At 59.7% G+C, this 16,374-nt stretch overlaps 1 protein-coding gene across 1 annotated transcript; it reads right to left on the reverse strand.

The window, feature by feature from the left end:
* Nucleotides 1-8,026: 8,026 nt before the first annotated feature.
* On the reverse strand, nt 8,027-9,139 carry LOC62_01G001583 (uncharacterized protein; the record flags this gene model as incomplete). The annotated part of the gene is made up of 2 exons (XM_062768079.1): nt 8,027-8,855; nt 8,994-9,139. The coding sequence occupies 2 exons, from the start codon at nt 9,137-9,139 to the stop codon at nt 8,027-8,029; spliced, it is 975 nt and encodes a 324-aa protein (XP_062624063.1).
* Between the last annotated feature and the right edge of the window lie 7,235 nt (nt 9,140-16,374).

Raw genomic sequence — 16,374 nt, forward strand, 5'->3', positions numbered from 1 at the left:
GGTGGAAGCCCTCGGAAGGCTCATTTCTTGCAAAACAGCGAGTTCTGTGCCGGTTGGAGCGATCTGGATGTCGCGACTCACGGCGCGCTCGCTGGTGCCACCCAGAGTCGCCATCGCCACTGGGAAACCGCCCCCATTCTGCCGATTCGAGACGACTGTTCGCTTGTGCTAGACGCAGAGTACCCCATCACCCATTTACTGGGGTCTGGGACCGCGATGAACCCAGTTTGGGGCGGTTGTCGCCGGAGACGACAGGCCGACAGCCGAACCTCGCCGTCGAACGCAGCCCACGGCAGCCGACCGCATTCGATCTTGCTCCAGAATTGTCCAATCCACCACCATGGCGTCTCTGAAGACGCCGAAAGTGAGTTTGAAGTCGTCGCGGGCGTAGATCCGTTTGGTTGGTGGCGTCAACGCCACCAGATCGCCGATCATCGCCATCGGCGGCTATCGCCACTCGGATTTCCGCCCTGCTTGCGGTATCGGGGCTCTTTTGGTCCAGAACGCGCTGTTTGTGTGCTGTCAAGACTCAACCAGTGGCCCAGGACCGAGATCGCAGCAGTTTGCGGATTCTGTGGCCGGAGTCGTCTTGATCGAGATTCCGCCGTCGAGCTCGCGTCGACACCACCGCCAATATGCTCAAACCCGCACGAAAAGTCGTCTTTGGCACAGTTTCCACCGCTGTTCGTGATGAACTTGATAATGCCATTATCGTGATACGCTTGGTTTGGGGCTGTAGACTGTAGTTCTGAGTTTGTGGGTCCGCCGGCGGTGACGACCTTCCCCCGCTCGCATTGGCGGTTGGTGACAGCACCGAGATCGCAAATCTCCCTCTAAGCGGCGTGAAGCAGCCGTTCTGGGTCGTATAGATCGACCTGGACGGCACAGTGCGAAAGATGGAGATTGGAGCACCTGAGGTGAGGGGTCGAGAAGCGTCGTTCCGCCTCGTTCGACGAGTTCAACGCCTGCTCCAACGCGTCCGGCGCAACTCGTCGTTCATGGTCCACGCAGAATCGCATGCGCACTGGGAATGCTCCCAGATGCTTGGGACGAGAATCTGCACCATTCCATCATTTTACGTCTGTTCGTCTTGTTGAGTCGGTTGTGCGATTTGGCGGTCTTGTCGAGCTGGAGGGCTACGGTCTCCAATCGTCCCTGGGAAGCCGATCCCATCTGGCCCAGAGATCGCCGGGTCGATCCTCTACGCGTCCGTGCAGCTTTGGGGCTCGCTAAATCGGCCCCACGCCGGTCTCGGTGTGGAGCACGGCCTCGGTGGAGCCGAATTCGCACTCCGCCGTTGGAGGGAGCGTTGCTGGTCGATCCGTCGGCGAGTCGTCCAAGCCGCCGGCTCACCCAGATCGACACTCCACGCAGCTGTATCGCCATGCCGAGCTTCTCTACGCCCCTTCGCAGGACGACAACTGGCCAACGGTGCTGGGAAGGGCCTGCCAATACCAGAACAGCACGGAGGAGAGCATCTGATGCCAGACCAGCCGGGAGGTCGGCGCCGCTGGCTGCAGTCTGACTGCTGTCGCTTGGTCGGTCGTCGTGGAAAATCTTCTGGTCGTCCCCATCTTCTCTGAGCCACGCCGCTCAACAAAGAGCAGGCCACCCCGACAATGTGATGTGGATGGCGAAACAGTGAGAGTGACCACAAGGTCGAGGAATGCGTGTAGCGATCGCCAGAGCAAGCTGACACGCATCAGACGACGCCCGTGTCAACGGGGGAATGTCACGCTACCGCGCCAACGGGGGACAGCATACCATCCCCTCAGCGCACCCCGCATGCCACCCAAGCCCTCGGACGAGCCGTGAGTGTCCTGTTCTCGAAGATTGGCTCCATTCGAGCGCCGCAACCCAGTAGTAGCACGTCGGGTCGGAGGGCGTTGGTACGCGCAGAGCATCGCCCGGTGGGCAGTGGGCTCGCAGCGTGGGCGTTTTCTCAGGTCCCCCCATCTTCGTGCTCCGCCGTTCGGCTCAGCCAACGACGCCGAGCACGCCGCCGCCATCACTCTACCTCGACGCTCGCCACCGCTGGCGGCCATACCTGCCCTACCGGTGCTCGGTGGCCTCGCTGGCGCTGGGGTGGCGTCCTGTCTGCCCCCAGCCAGCGGCCTGCGTCGCGCGAGTCCGGCGGGTCAGCTCGATCGGCCGTCCAAGCTCGGTCAGCTTCCGGGGGCGCTCATCGTGCCCGCTCCGGCTGGCCACCAAGCCTGTGCGCCAGAAAACTCGGGTGCCTTCATCCTCAGACGTCGCGAGCCGCACCCTCAACCCTGTGGGAAGCACAAGCCACCTTGCTCGAAGGGGGCGAGAACCTTGCTCGATCGACGGCGTCGACAGCCAGCAAGTCCCTGCGTTGACGATTGCCCTCCAGATCGCCAGGGCACCTAGGGGATCTTCATTCACCGCCCCCAGCCGTGCGTGTCGACCTGGGAACGGAGAGTACGCTTAACCCGCCTGAGGCGCTGAGTGTTCGCCTCCACGTGTAGGAAACAAAGCGCCCATGTCAGCCGGAGCTGAGGGTGTCGAGGTCCGCGGAGTCCGGGTGGGCGGTGATTTTGCCGCTCCGCAGACCCTCGGAGGCTGCAGTGTGGCACTGGGACGAAGTGGCTGCTGTGTTGCATTCGCGAAGAGGTCGAGAGCTTTCGAGGGTGGACCGACCAACTTTTGGTGGAGTGGGTCGGTCTGGTTGTTGTGGACTCGGGTGTTTGGCGCAACGTCATCGTCACCCCAGCACGATACCAACAAGTTGGCCAGTCGACCACAACCTCCATGAACTCTGAGGATGCCATCAAGTGTAGGAGCATGCTCAGAGATCGATCTTGGAGTTGAACGTGCAAGGGGACGCGTGGTTGACATGCTGGCGGAAGATCGGGGTTGTCGGCGGAGTCCGGGTCCCCGGACCGATATCTGCAAGAAGTTGAGTTACGATGGCCACTATGCAGGCCTGCATGGTCACGATGAGTGCGTGGTAAGTTGATCATCTTCATACGTCTTGCTGAATGCACAGCAAACGACAAGGAGAGGAGGTGGATGGGTTGTTGGGTGGCGCCGATCGGGCTCGAAGACGGTTTGGCCCCTGAAATCGCCGCTGAAGACAGCAGCTGAGCCTTGCAGCTTGGTCAAGGCGTAAAATTCGGTCCCAGATGGGTTGTTCGTCGAGGAAATCACTCGCAGTGGTCGAAGTGCGCCGAAGGCGGCAGGACGACCGTAGCCGACACATGTTGGCTGGGATGGGTCCGCTCGACAGATGCCGAGACCTCTCCGAGGAGCGGGTCTGCGGAATGCTGAGGATGCTACACTGCTGGGCACTTGGCCACTCTGCAAATTGGGTGCAGACGGCTCAAGGACGCTAGATTCGACGTAGCGAGTCGAGGAGATCGTGCTGGGTGCTAGACGAGCTTGAACCCCCATCAGAAGCTGCATTTGGCCGCTCGAGTGTCGTCAAGACGACTTCGCGTGCGGTGATCACGCCGAGGGGTACCACTCGCGTGCAGCACAGACCCAGACTCCAGAGAATTAGGGGTGCGGTGGTGAACGCGGTCTCGAGGAAGCCTCATCGGTAGAAATGGTGCAGGCCAAGAGTTCGAAACAGTTGGCGGCAGTGCGACCCATGGTCTCGCCGTTCGCTGGGTTGGGGCCACGAGCCCTCCATAGCTGACGAGCTCGCCCTCCTCCCAAGCACATAGAATGCGAGGTAAATCGTGGGGAGGACGGGACGGCCAACACAAAGCCCACGAACACGACATGATGTGCCTGCAAGGGATTGAGAAGCGAGTTGGCGCACTCCAATGCCGACGGCACTGTGCCCGGTAGCTTCGGGCATTCCGACACCTCGCATACCTCCCATTGCTCGCCATTCCCAGCTTCATCCACGATGTCAATCATGAAGAAGGGTGCTGGAGGACCGAGTGGCTGTTCGATGGTGGTTTGGGGCCCCCGAAACAGCTTGGGCGTAAGCTTACTCGGGTAACTAGCTCCAGTGGAGCGTACACCGCAAGGTCTATTGCCGACGAGCGCTCTCACGCTTGTCTGCAGAATCTTGACCAGCTAGGAATCATTGTCTTCACGAGGGATTGGCTGTGTGAGGCCGTTCTGATGAAGATTTGCCCTATGAGCTGCGCTCTTTGCTGGTTGTTGGTGGGTGTCTGGGCTCGTTGGTGTCACCAGCTGTCGGCCCTTCCTCCGCATGAGCCGAGAGGTGAGGACGAGCGTATGCAAGGCATATGACGAGTAGTAGTGGTGACAGGGCACCGATGAGGTTCGGCGGAGCTCAAGAAGAAGGTCCTGCCTCCGGTTTATGGCCGAGCCTGAAGCCCGAAGGCGCGGTGGAGGAGACGGCGTGGGGGGCAACGCCGAGCACCGCACCGAGCTCGGACACGGAGCTCAACTGCCCCAGGTATAATGTCGGAGCACCACAAGAAGACTGTGGAGCTTCTATACTTGGATGGGGGTGGATTCTTAACCGGTGTGCCAGGAATGGTCGGAGAAGCCCGTGTGTCCTGGGGAGCGGAGCAGGTCTCGGACCTTGCATCTCGCCTGCCCGGCGCTCGGCGGACCGAGACAGCTCCGGCACACTGCACAATGCAAGCACGATCACACACCTCGGCATATACCGACTTGAATGTTTGATCCATAGTCGCGCGAGGGAGTAGTCGACGCGCCAACGCGACAAGCGGTGCGAGGTATGCCGCGTCGATCGGTCCCGCCGGCTAGCCGCGGCGTATAGTCCGCCTTAACGCCGCAGCACCAACCGCTGCATGGAAGCGGCTGTGGCGGACTTGTGCAGGCTACCAGCGACGGGCGCCGACGCCGGCCGAAGTCTTGTGCTCCGAGATGTCTTGCAGACTCCGATGGAACATGGTATGCACGGCGGGGCGGGGTTGGGGACTCGGTAGCGGCACCTCGAGCCGTGAGGCGACTGCGCAATGGTTTCACCGGAGTACCGTACTGTCTCGCGATGAAGAAGAGACAGCGATGTGCTCCTTCAATAGCCGAGTTGTCTGTTGGGGGTCAGTAAGGGACAAAGCGATGACTGGGGGGCTTCGGCCCCCCCTCTGCCGCTGTGCTCACCTTGGACCTATCTCGGTGGCGTCAGGCTAGGCCCAGGCTCGGCGACCAAGCGGTCACGAAAGCACATCACAACGATGTGGATGCTTATCAGGTGGGCAGTGGTGGGATGCCCCTCGGTGGCGCTTATCGCAAGTGTGGTGGGCTAGGCTAGGTGGGCGAGGTGTTTCACCTATCGTGTGGCTGAGACCTGATCGTACGCAGTCACCGGTGGGGATCTGCGTGGATCTAGTGATGACCTCGGTAGGATTCTAGAATAGAGCGGGAAGGACGCGGTTGGATGGCATCGGCGTTGCAAGTGTTGAAACCAAACGAAGGAGTGTTTGGGGGACGTTGCCCTGGGGCTGGGTGCCATCCACCTGACCGGGGGAGGCCACAGCCCTACACGAGGTGACCGCGCAGTGACCTGGTGACAATCATGGCCTATGCTCTAGATTGAAACCGATGAGATGCAGGAGGTCATCGATGTGCCCTCGTTGGCTGGTGGCAAGGCATAATGAAGGGCCGAGGAGAGGCAGGGATCGAAACGCCTCGTAGCGCCATTCACGCCACCGACGCCAGCCGTTGGGAGGCGTCTTGAGGCAGTGTTGGGGGCCGTATGACTGACTCTGAAGCATGAATGAGCCCCAGTGGGAGATGGGTGATGACCGTCGAAGGCTTGGACAAGTGTCAAGTGTCAAGTGTCAAGTGACAAGAGAGCCAATGTTCAACGTGGCCACGAGGTGTCATGAGGGGTCACTGGCGCAAGCGCAAAGATGCCCAGTAGGGCTCTGAGGTCAAGCACTGCAACAGGCCGCGCAAGCAGCAGAGGGGTTCCGCCCATGTTCTGCCCCATGCTAGAAGATATACCAGACGATTTTGGCATTGTGGATGGAGATGCCTAGGTGGCTCGGAGGGTGTGGTCGCGGAGGTGACGGCCTCGGAGAGGGGAGGGGGGGCGTGCTCTCGGCGTCAATGTCCCCAACAGCCCGGACCAAGGCTTTAGGCAGTCAGTAGAGAGTCAGATGGTTGCTGCCAAGCAATCCAATTTTTCCACGTCCGCAGAATGAAGGCGCTCGCTATTGATGTTGGAGAGCACGTCGTAGCATGTGGTGGATGGATGTGGTGCGTTGGTGTGTTCCATCTGGGCCAAGCGGGGCCGACGTGCCGGCGGAGGGCGGACAGAGCGGGTCGCGGAGCAGCGCGGAGACGCAGGATTGGGGACGGCCGCGGACACGGGAGCAGATTGGGTGGTGTTGTGAGTGGTTGGAATGGCTTTCGGTAGGTGGGCAAGGGGATGGGTAGGGCCGGGTAAGGGTCAGGAGGGGATGCCTCGAGGCAGGAGACCCAAGGCTGGAAGGGGGATGTCAGCCAGGGTCATGTAACTGGATGGGTGTCACCTGGCCCCCGGCCTCCTCCAGGCAGCAGCCCACACTGCACGGAGCACACGGGTCCCAGAGCCAGGCCATTCTCGCCCATTCCACCTAGCACCACCACCATTACATACAAGCCAGCCCGCGAGCCCATACAATACAAACCCACCAGGCACGGGCATATCTCCCTCACGCACGTAACCCTCCATCCATGCCGACCATTTGCCGCGTGAGCCGGTGCACCGCGGAGCTTGACGCGTGAAACGCGGCGCGCGAAGCAAAGTCGCTCGCCGCCCAGCGTGCAACCAAACACATCCAGCACGGAATTCATTGTTCCAAGGGACACACGATGCATGTCTCACCGGGATTGAGGATTGTGGGAGTCGGGCGGCACATCCCCGCAGCTGCGGCCCGAGACTTGGACCCAGATCCAGCGTTGCGATCGAGAAACATGCGGCCGTGGCCAACGCGGAGACGTCTTGGCTCACCCGACCACCACACACCACCACCACACCATCAGGTACTATCGCTTGGCGTCGACAACACGCCAACGTGTCCCCAGCAGGCATGTGCTTCCACGATGCCGAGGCCCGGCACGCTATACCAACGCGCAAGCATGCACCTCCCCGCACCAAGTGTGTCCCAAGACTCTGGAGGGTTCGATTGCATGGCGGCGGGGCAGGCTTGACCACAGTACTGGAAACCGATGATGACGTCTTGCGGCGTTGGTGGCGTTCATTTACTGCGGCGTTCGGTGTTTGTTGCCGAAATCGACAAGATACAACGCGCTGTTTTTCAATGGAACCGTGTCCCATCGACCGAGATTAATTCACTTTGTCGATGCATTGCCGAACATGCATACTACATGGCTTCGCAGGCCAAGACCATGCGCGTGAAAGCATGCGGCAGAGTGCGGCGCAAGTGCGGCACACGGCCGCGTGTGGGCGCGTGGTTTGCCGCATGATGCCGGATCACCGACAGTGGCCGAGCCTACTAGCCGTCCGTGCAGAGCCCAGACAACAACCCATATTGTTCTCGATGGCAACGGAATTCTTGAGTTCGCCAAGTCTTAACATTGCTCCATGCGTTAGAAGCGCGCACGTTGCCCCCCTCTCTTCCATTGAGGAATGTGAGCTTGCTCACAAGACCACAATGGGGTGCGGAAAGCCGGACCCAAGACGGAGCCACGACAACCGACCCCTCGCGGCCCCTCCCGGCGTCGCATACTTAGACCCGCCGTCGCCGCACATGCTTCAACCGCTCAGACAAAAAAATGCCAACCTGCTCACTGTCGCCGACGGAGGTGGATGCACGAGTCAGCGGGGCGGATTGTTGGCAGCGCCCGTAAACGACGTTGGAGACGAGGTGGGCAATCAAACGAAGTGGGCAAGGGACCCAACCCCAGGTTACTGTGCTGATGTCATTGTCCCGCACACAGACCGCACCCCTCTTCATCCCCCCAACTATGGTGTAACCCACAACATCCATATGTAGTCTACAACAGGGCTCGTTATCCTACTTGCCAACGGTTGCCCGTCTACTCCGCCGGCAGAGGCTGGTTAAAGACGACGTGACGGTACTCTACTGCCGCCGCCGCCCCGCGGTTACTTTAACTCCGCTGCTGCTGCTGCTGCTGCCGCCGCCGCCTTCGGCCTCAGGTCTGTCACCTCGAACGCCCTGGACTCATCGTCTTTGATATACTCGCCAAGAGTCACAAAGTCTACCCTTCCCTCTGGCCCGTGGGTCTCGTTAAAGTCGTGGAGGATTTGTCGTCGGAGCAGCGCGGCTTCGCGGGCCATTTCTTCTTCCAGTCGTCTTCCGGCGGGGCGAGAGGCGAACGCCCCGGGTTCGTAAAAGTAAAAGCCGTCAGAGGGGACGTTGTACCGGATCGACTCGAGCCCTACGATGGTCACGCGGCTGGTGACCCCGATGACCTCCTTGACCGTCTCCATCAACCAGTACACGGGAAAGCCGTTCTGTCGTGTGGGCCGCTTCTTCTTTCGTGGTGGTTTCAGTTCGTCGTTGTCGTATGGGAACGCGTCCGTGTCCGTCTCGTCGTTGTCTGACCAGATGCCGAAATGAGCCGGCGGATGGCGACAGCTGTACCCACAGGCTCGCCCTTCGTACTCGTCAGGGTAGAAGACAATCTTGACGTGGCTCGCACTGTCAAAGTCGCGATGGCCGGCGTAGACAGGATCGATGTGCCAAGGAAAGTGAGTCCCCGAGCTGTTTGGCACTAGGTAGACGACTTCTCCTCGGTGGTGGTCCCAGCCCGACTCGTCCTTTGTGATCGCCATGTCGACGAGGTTACGGAAGACGACCTTGCTACATTCGAGCTGGCGAAATTGACACTTCTCACATCGGTCACGCAGCTTGGTCCGCTCGTTGACGCTATTGTAGCCGACGCGCAAGGTGTTGAGGTTGGGGAAGAGGCTGGATATGTCGGGCAGGCCAGTGCATTGGTGCTGATGAACCGACAGAACGCGAGTATAGGCCAACAGTAAGACCTTGAAATTACTCATCCGAAGCACTGATGTGCGGGGATCGTCACGGGGTGATACGTAACCGTACGCAATGTCTGCCCCTGCGAGTACGCCGCCAAACTCGTGGCTAACCCTGAGAGTGTGGTACAGCCTCTTCCCGACAGCTCCAAAGAAGACCCAGCCTGAACGAAGCAGGGTCAACTGTGTAGAAGGGTCGCACAGCTCGACGACCATATCGACCAGGTGAAGACATTGGAGGAAAGTGTGAGAGGCGGGTGGGTGCGTCCGTGCGTCCTGTTGGGTCGAATGAGTATGGTCGGGCTGTGGGGGAGGCAATGAACCCACCATGGCGGCTCGAGCGGGGTGCTCCTTCACGTCCTGTTGCGACGGGGTAGGATGCAAAAACCCCATGCAGAGTGTGAAGATGCAAGATTGTTGACAGGATGCTGACAAAGATTGTAGATTATGATCCTCGTGTTCACACGATGCATGCGAGCTGGACATTATGACTGATTGAGGTCCCAAGGGTGGGACCACACTTCCCGTTCATTCGGGCCGTGGTCGGTCGTCGAGTCGGGGGGAGGGAGATTGAGGGGTGTCGACGCTCATCCTCCAACCCAGCAAGGTCCAAGCCTCCTCTCCGCCCTCGCCTCCACCTTGCCTCGCCTTGCCCAACAGTGGGCAAGCGAACCGGAAGACCCGCCGGTCCGGTTTCCAGGGTCTTGACAACTGCGTTTGCCGTTGTTGACGGCACTTCGCCCATGCACTGTACCTTTGCGGCCTCGCCAACTGTCCTGCATCGTGTTTCTGTCCAAGTGCGAACATCCAAAACGTGTAGGACAAGCCCATCACTGGGTCGTATTGCATCATCGTGGCTGGTCTGGACTTTTTTGGTTTCGTTTTCACTTCCGGCCCTTCTGCCGTCTTCTGGGAGCCTTCAGGACAGCCATTAGCCCCGGGCGGGTCTCGTAACCCTATCATTTGTGCCTCAGCAGCCGACCTCCGCCACAGCACGCAGACTGTGCGCACAGATCTAATGCGTTGCCGGAGGCCATCCAAGAAAGTGCAAGCGTATGTACATCCAGACTCTGGGACGCATGCTCGACCAAGTCCTCCCCCTCGATTCTGAGACACTTGCGTACGCGGATAGGATCGACAATCGACATCCTGAAATTCTTGCTTTCGGGTACCGAAGTGGTCGTCAGGTCACAAACACAACCACCCCCGTCCGCTTTGGTCAGGTCCGAAGTCTGAAAAATGAACTGGCACTGGCACTGACCGAGCTCTGTCGCCGGCACGCGGCAGTTCACCAGCAGCCGCAGCCGCAGCGCCAACCATGCGATCCCCCCTCAACCATGTCCCCTAGAGTTTGGGTTGCAGCCACACGCTACAATGTTGCATGAGCACGTCTTGGCCCTGCATGAGGCACTCCCAGTCAGGTTGCCCTAGGCCCGTCGACAGTTAGAAAATCTCCGCCAAAGTCATGGGTTCAACGCACCAACGCGCAGGCGACTTCCCATTGGGCGTTGGGGCACGGGGGTGAGTTGGCACCCGTAAACCAATGCCCCAAAGCGAATGTGCCAACCCGGCTCTTCTTAGCCGCCACTTGGGAGAGAGCCGCAAGCACATCCCGCAGGATGGTCTCCGGCATGGCTACACGTTGCCAATGCGCGGAACATGTGCGACTCGCATGCTACCACTTGGCACGGGTCCTTTCAAGTCGGCCTTGTTCGGGAGTTGGGTGGCTGCCGGGTTAGGCGAGAGGATTTGGTCGCGAGGCTAGCCACATGACTGCATGTCTCAAGAGCTACGGAGGCTTGGCGAGAATACAACGAGAGCTGCCACAATGCAAAGAGAGTGGTGGATGGCGCGTCACGCAGCATGTTCCAGATGGTTCGTAGTGGAGCTTGCATTGTTGACGCTGGCGCAAGCGGTCGTAATAGCGTCGACCCTGTGGTGCAGGTGAGGAGCGCAGCTGTGCAATAGATCTGTGCCACGCCGTTAGCCTTGTTCGACCATTAACCGCATTGATAATGGTCGCGTCACTCGCAGATCGTGCTAGATACCTCCCTCAATCCGAGGCGTTCGTGGGTCGTGTGGACAACCTCACTTCGGGCCCCGAAGCAGCCACATCCACCCTCAATCTTCCCGTCGCAAGTCTGTACTCCCTCGCCGCCACGGAAATGGCGCACGGCTATGTCTCACCTGGCAGGGCGCGATGGGCCCGGACTGAATGGGGCTGTCTCCGTGGCACCGGCGAGAAAACGGACCATGACCTGGACGCCTCCTGGAGCACGGTAACCGATTCACTGCGATGCGACCTCGTCAGTCGCGTCCGAAGGAATTCACGGCGCCGCGCACGCGCTCCTAATCTTAAAACACGTACGCCGGCGTCCTGAGATATACGGCTGTCGCCTGTGCGTACGTGGCGGGTGGCGCCAAGTGTCCGATTGATACCCAACTCACTCTCCGTAGCCTGCCGATGGCCAGCCACTAAATCCACTACGGCGCTTAGCCGTCCACGGAGAGATCTGAGCCGCTAGACCTAAAGCTCCTAGTAATTCTCGTCAACCGATAACCCGAGACATCGGGGTCGGTGGCCGAGTCGGAGTACGCATCCGCGGCCGAATGGCGGCTCCCTCGGCGCCAACACTCCGAAGATCAACAGAAGCGGCGATCGATAGATGGATCGTCGGATTACAACGTCTTATCCGTGCACGATGATGGATTGACGGTCATGAATGTCGGGGTGAGAAGGTCTCTAAGGAGCTCGAAGACGCCTTCGTAAGGCCCAGGAATCCCTACCGAGGGCCTCGAACGCCCAAGTGGCATGGGAGTGTGCAGGTGGCGGATGCATTCGATCCCAAAGGGGCTGCAATCGACTTGAACGACCTGCTCGTTGACTCACAATACAGCGGCTCGGGGATTATCGACGCCATTCCCGGCTGAGCCTCCCATCGGAGTCGTCGAGGCTGAGTTAGCGGTCGGCAGTTGGGACTGGCGGGCTTTCGTCACGATGGCGTGTGTGTTCCAGCACAAGGTGACAGCCGCCCACCTGCCACGTCAGACACACACGCTATCGAACAACCGGACTGTGAAAGTTTTCACCATCAGAGAGTTTCCGGAGGAAGGGCGGAAAAAAGGACTTGCTACGGTTCTTTGACCGGCAGAACGGTGGCCGTCGATGTGGCGAAGGGCGTCTTGGTCGCCTCGGCAGCAAGGGATTCTGCAATCCCAAACCGGGATCGTCAGCAATGTAAGCAGTCTGAATTGTCACGTCTGCTCACCAATGGAGTGAGCTTGGGCGCCTTCGAAAGAGCCGCGACTCGAGCTTGCGAGGTAAATCTCCATTCATTTCCTGCCTCGATTCGGGGCCTGAGTTTTGCTGCAGCAGAACGAACTGTTTTCCGTTCATGGCAGTATAATTCGAATGCTGGTGGTAGTTTTCGCCTAAGAGATGTGAAGATGATCGAACTATCGAAGGCGCAAGGACGTCGATCAGTAGGGCGCATCACTGTCCCTTCTTTGTTTGTGGTCGCGAGCATCCGGGGGCAGAGGATCGCCTGATGTTCTGTCAGTAACCGTCTCCGTGACAATATAAGCTCCTGCTTCTCACCGAAGAATGAGTTAGAGCTCAAGTGTGGTGGGTAGTGTTACCGCCGTCGCCACAGTCGCTGTCGTTGGAGGGAGGTGCGAGGGAGTTGATGGGCAACGATTACCCCGTCCACTTCTGGGTTTCTGACAACTGACAGTAGTCTCGCCAGATGACAAGGAGCACAATAAGGATGGGTGTTGAGGCCAAAGGCAGCGACTAATGAGGACTGTTGGAGGGATCCAAGCTGAAGGGGAGCCCTCAACCCAGATTGAGCTACAGTCCCGCTCGGTGAGGAATGCAGCTTGCACCATCCTTCACTTATCTCGGCACACATGTTCTAGCCTTGACAAAGACTATTTTGTGAGGCCAAGACCAAGTGAACGGTGGTGGGTCGTTGGCGATGAAAGCTGATGATGGCCACCTTGGGAACCATGGAGCAGGGGTTGTTGCCCCGCCCGGCGTTTGGCCATCCAGTCCTGGGGGGAGTGGGTTCCTACACGTCGCCTTGGGCATGTCTCCCTCCTCGATATCTATCCACATGTCTTTGCCTAGCATGTAGACGTCGTTTCAGCCTTGACAGTTGGTTTTCCCTGTGTTGGCAGTGTGGCCGCAGCTCAAAACGGCGTAGTCGTCACCATGCGGGTCAATTCGGGCGTGCGTGATAGTGCCAGCGTGTCGGTGTCCTCGGGCACATCCGTGCATTACGTTCTTGCGTCGTGCATGTGTGCTCTTCTTCGTATCCATGCATGTCCTCTCAGACGTTGTTCAACTGTGCCAAGAGGCAGAAGAAGTTTTGTGGCTGAAGGACGTGACTTGGATGGGCGCCGCACCACGCGGGGTCTCACCGGCCGAGACCGTCGAGTGAGGGAGTGCGCCGTGCGTCCGCAGCTTGGCAACTGGTTCATCATGCGAGTCTTCTTCGCCGATGCACACTGGAACTGTCAGTGCATAAACCTTCGTCGCCCCCATTCGCCATCCCGCCGTCAAGGTGTGTGCTCTGATGGACGAACCCAAGCGGCCGGCATGGGTCGAGACCGCGTTGCGCCGCCGGACGCGGGTCCACGGCTCGGCGTCTTGGTCCGCCGCCTTGCTCCATCGTACCACGGACCTCGGCCACACCCACCTCCGTAGTCAGACACTCTGCCGAGGACAGCAGTGCGGTGATTTCGTACAGTGGAAGAGATGTATGTCGTCGTCGACGGAGCGGTGGTGGAGCACGGCCGAGCTTGGAGAAGCGAGGCACTTTCTCAAGCGGGCGCATCGTTTCTGACCAAGCCGTCCGAGAACTAACTTATGCAAGGCTGGAGCGATCATGATCACAATGGAGGGCCTTCGTCGCGTAGATTGTGCACAACGCACCGACATATACCGCGAAGACCGAGACATTCCTCGAGGTGACCGTGGTTCGGAGTGCTGGGGGGGACGAAAGAACGCCGTCCAACTCAACACCGATTCTCTCTCCGCTTAACATGCCGAGCGCGCAGCACATCCCGCTAGATGATCACCTGGGCCGAGTAGGGGGGAGGACTTCCGAAGTGAGAGTGGCATGAGACCCAGGCCAACTGTCGGAGATGGCGCTCGGTCAACGACCGAGCCGCCCCGACGGCGCCCTCAACACAACGGCCGACTGTGAACGGCGTCCCGGCACGTAGCGGTACTCGTACATCCATTATTCAGATGCAGCGTGCGAGATGAGTGATTATTTTCTTCGTTGTCGACACCCGCAACCGCTGGGACGGCCGTCGGTGGTACTCCAAATGAACACCACCGATGCTCACGCACACACCGCACGCTAGTGGAGTCGTAAGAACAAATCACCGGGGCTCATTGCGGCCGTTAGGTCATCGGGAAGCCCATTCTCGTCAAGTCGTTTGTCCGCAAATGCATAGAGAATCCATGTCCGTCCATACCATCGAGCATGTCCTGCGCGCCACGTCGAGCGACGTGCCCGACTGACTGCTTGGCCCACGGCCGACATTGAACGGCGCCGGCGGCTGCGGTACGGGACGTGTAGTCGGATCTCGATCGGCTAGGCTGAGTGGTGGCTAGGGTGGGTTGGTTGGTGGCCTGTTGCACTGCCAGCGTCGTACCCCGCGGACGGTCGTCACCGTAGCGCACCATACCGGCTAATAGCCGTGTTGCACCGTGGCCACAACCGGTCCAAAACCTCCGTTCTGCAAGTCACCTGGCCACCTCTGCCAGATACATGCACGCCATACTCGCATCGATGCATTGATGCACAGTGCAACCAACACGGCCGGTAGCGAGCACTAGCGAGGCGCATGGCCTTGCACAACACTGCCACGTCACATTGTCGCCACTGTGTCGAGCAGGCACGATGCATGAGCAAACCTAGACCCTGTGGTTTGCCCGCGGCCCATTGAACGCGCGCAGTATGGGAAGAGAGATCACCCCTTGCAGGTACGGTAGGTGTCCTGAGCTTCCCTGTGGCAGCTTTGCGGCGAATTCTTTCGATTGTGGGCAGTGCTGTTGGGTGGCATCGATGAGACTGCCTCATGGCCCTGCCTTGAGCGCATGGCGGAGAAGCCTGGCCACCTTTGGTGGATGGCCACAGTTGTCGAAGTGTGCATTCTTGGCTCAAGTGGTCGAGGGATCGACGTCTCGTTGTCGTCGTCTCCCTGGATGTGGAGTCGTCGGATGACGAGAACCCGGCACGACTGACCCTGCAACTGCCGATTTCCTGCCGCCCGCTCGTGGCCATCTGCAGCAGCCCGCCGAAGCTGCCGATGGCGCTCGCAAGGAGGAGATGTAGTAGACTTCTGCCGCCCCGGTTCACCAGCCCCGTTGGATCTGGCGTCACTAGGCCGCCGTCGCCAAGGGCCACGAGCTGTGACTCGGACCTGCCGTACATACGTACATGTACTTGGCTCAACGGCGGGCGCTCGAGCCAGGGGTACAAGGGCGGAGGTGGTTCAAGAGGCGCAGCGTGACTATTGTGGCCTGTGGCCCAGTGGCCCAGTGTCGTTGGTGCTTTCTGCCCAATGACCAAACCATGAGGACACGGCGGGAAGGGGGTGGCTTCAGAGCTCAGGCGTGGTTTCACGGCGTGGTGCGCTTGATCAGCGTTAGGTTTCCTGCCACGGTGGTGTATGCATGGCGACAACCCACGGGTCGTACAGCATGCACGCACTTTCATGACCGCAGCGCCGAGATCACATACCGCCGGCGCTCCACAAACGCGCCGCCGATCCTGGACCGACTACGGCGCGAATACTGCGCCGCTCAGGAGCATGGACCCTTGTCGGCCGGGCGCGGCGTCGATAAGCGACGCGGCCCTCCTCCGTCCCACGCCCCGAGGCGTCGGTAGGGCGACCAGTGGAGCGGATCGGTTACAGGACATGAACCAGGAGGACGCTGTGGTGTCCGCTAGCTGGGAATAGCTTAACGAGCTCGGTCCAATGAGGGACGGGGTGGTGAGTCGAGGTCCGGCCCCCGTCGCCGCCTGATCCATGTACCTTTTCCGGGGTGCGGCACAGCCAACGGCTATCCTGAGGCGTTTCAAGGACCAAGGACCCGTCGTGGGAGATACCGGCAATGCGCATGCATCATAAAGTCGGAGAGTTGTCTTAGTGGACAAACGTGGGCTGAACGGCCCGACAGCATGCACAAGAAGCGGAGTGCAGCGGCGGTGGTGACAAGGGGGTTGAGGGAAGGTGGGCATTTGCCCACCTCTCGAGCCGCGAACGATTTTAACCAGGGAAGTTGGCGGAGTGGAGAAACATGCATACAAAATCCAAGTTAGACGTGGAAGACTGTAGAATGGGCGAGTAATTGGATGCAGCCAGAGAAAATCAAGAAAGTGAGCAGGATGGGAGGGGTACGTAGGGTGGGTCCAAGGATGGCGGATTAGGGT

Source organism: Vanrija pseudolonga, chromosome 1 (genome assembly GCF_020906515.1).
Source record: "Vanrija pseudolonga chromosome 1, complete sequence".
Classification (NCBI taxonomy): Eukaryota; Fungi; Basidiomycota; class Tremellomycetes; order Trichosporonales; family Trichosporonaceae; genus Vanrija; species Vanrija pseudolonga.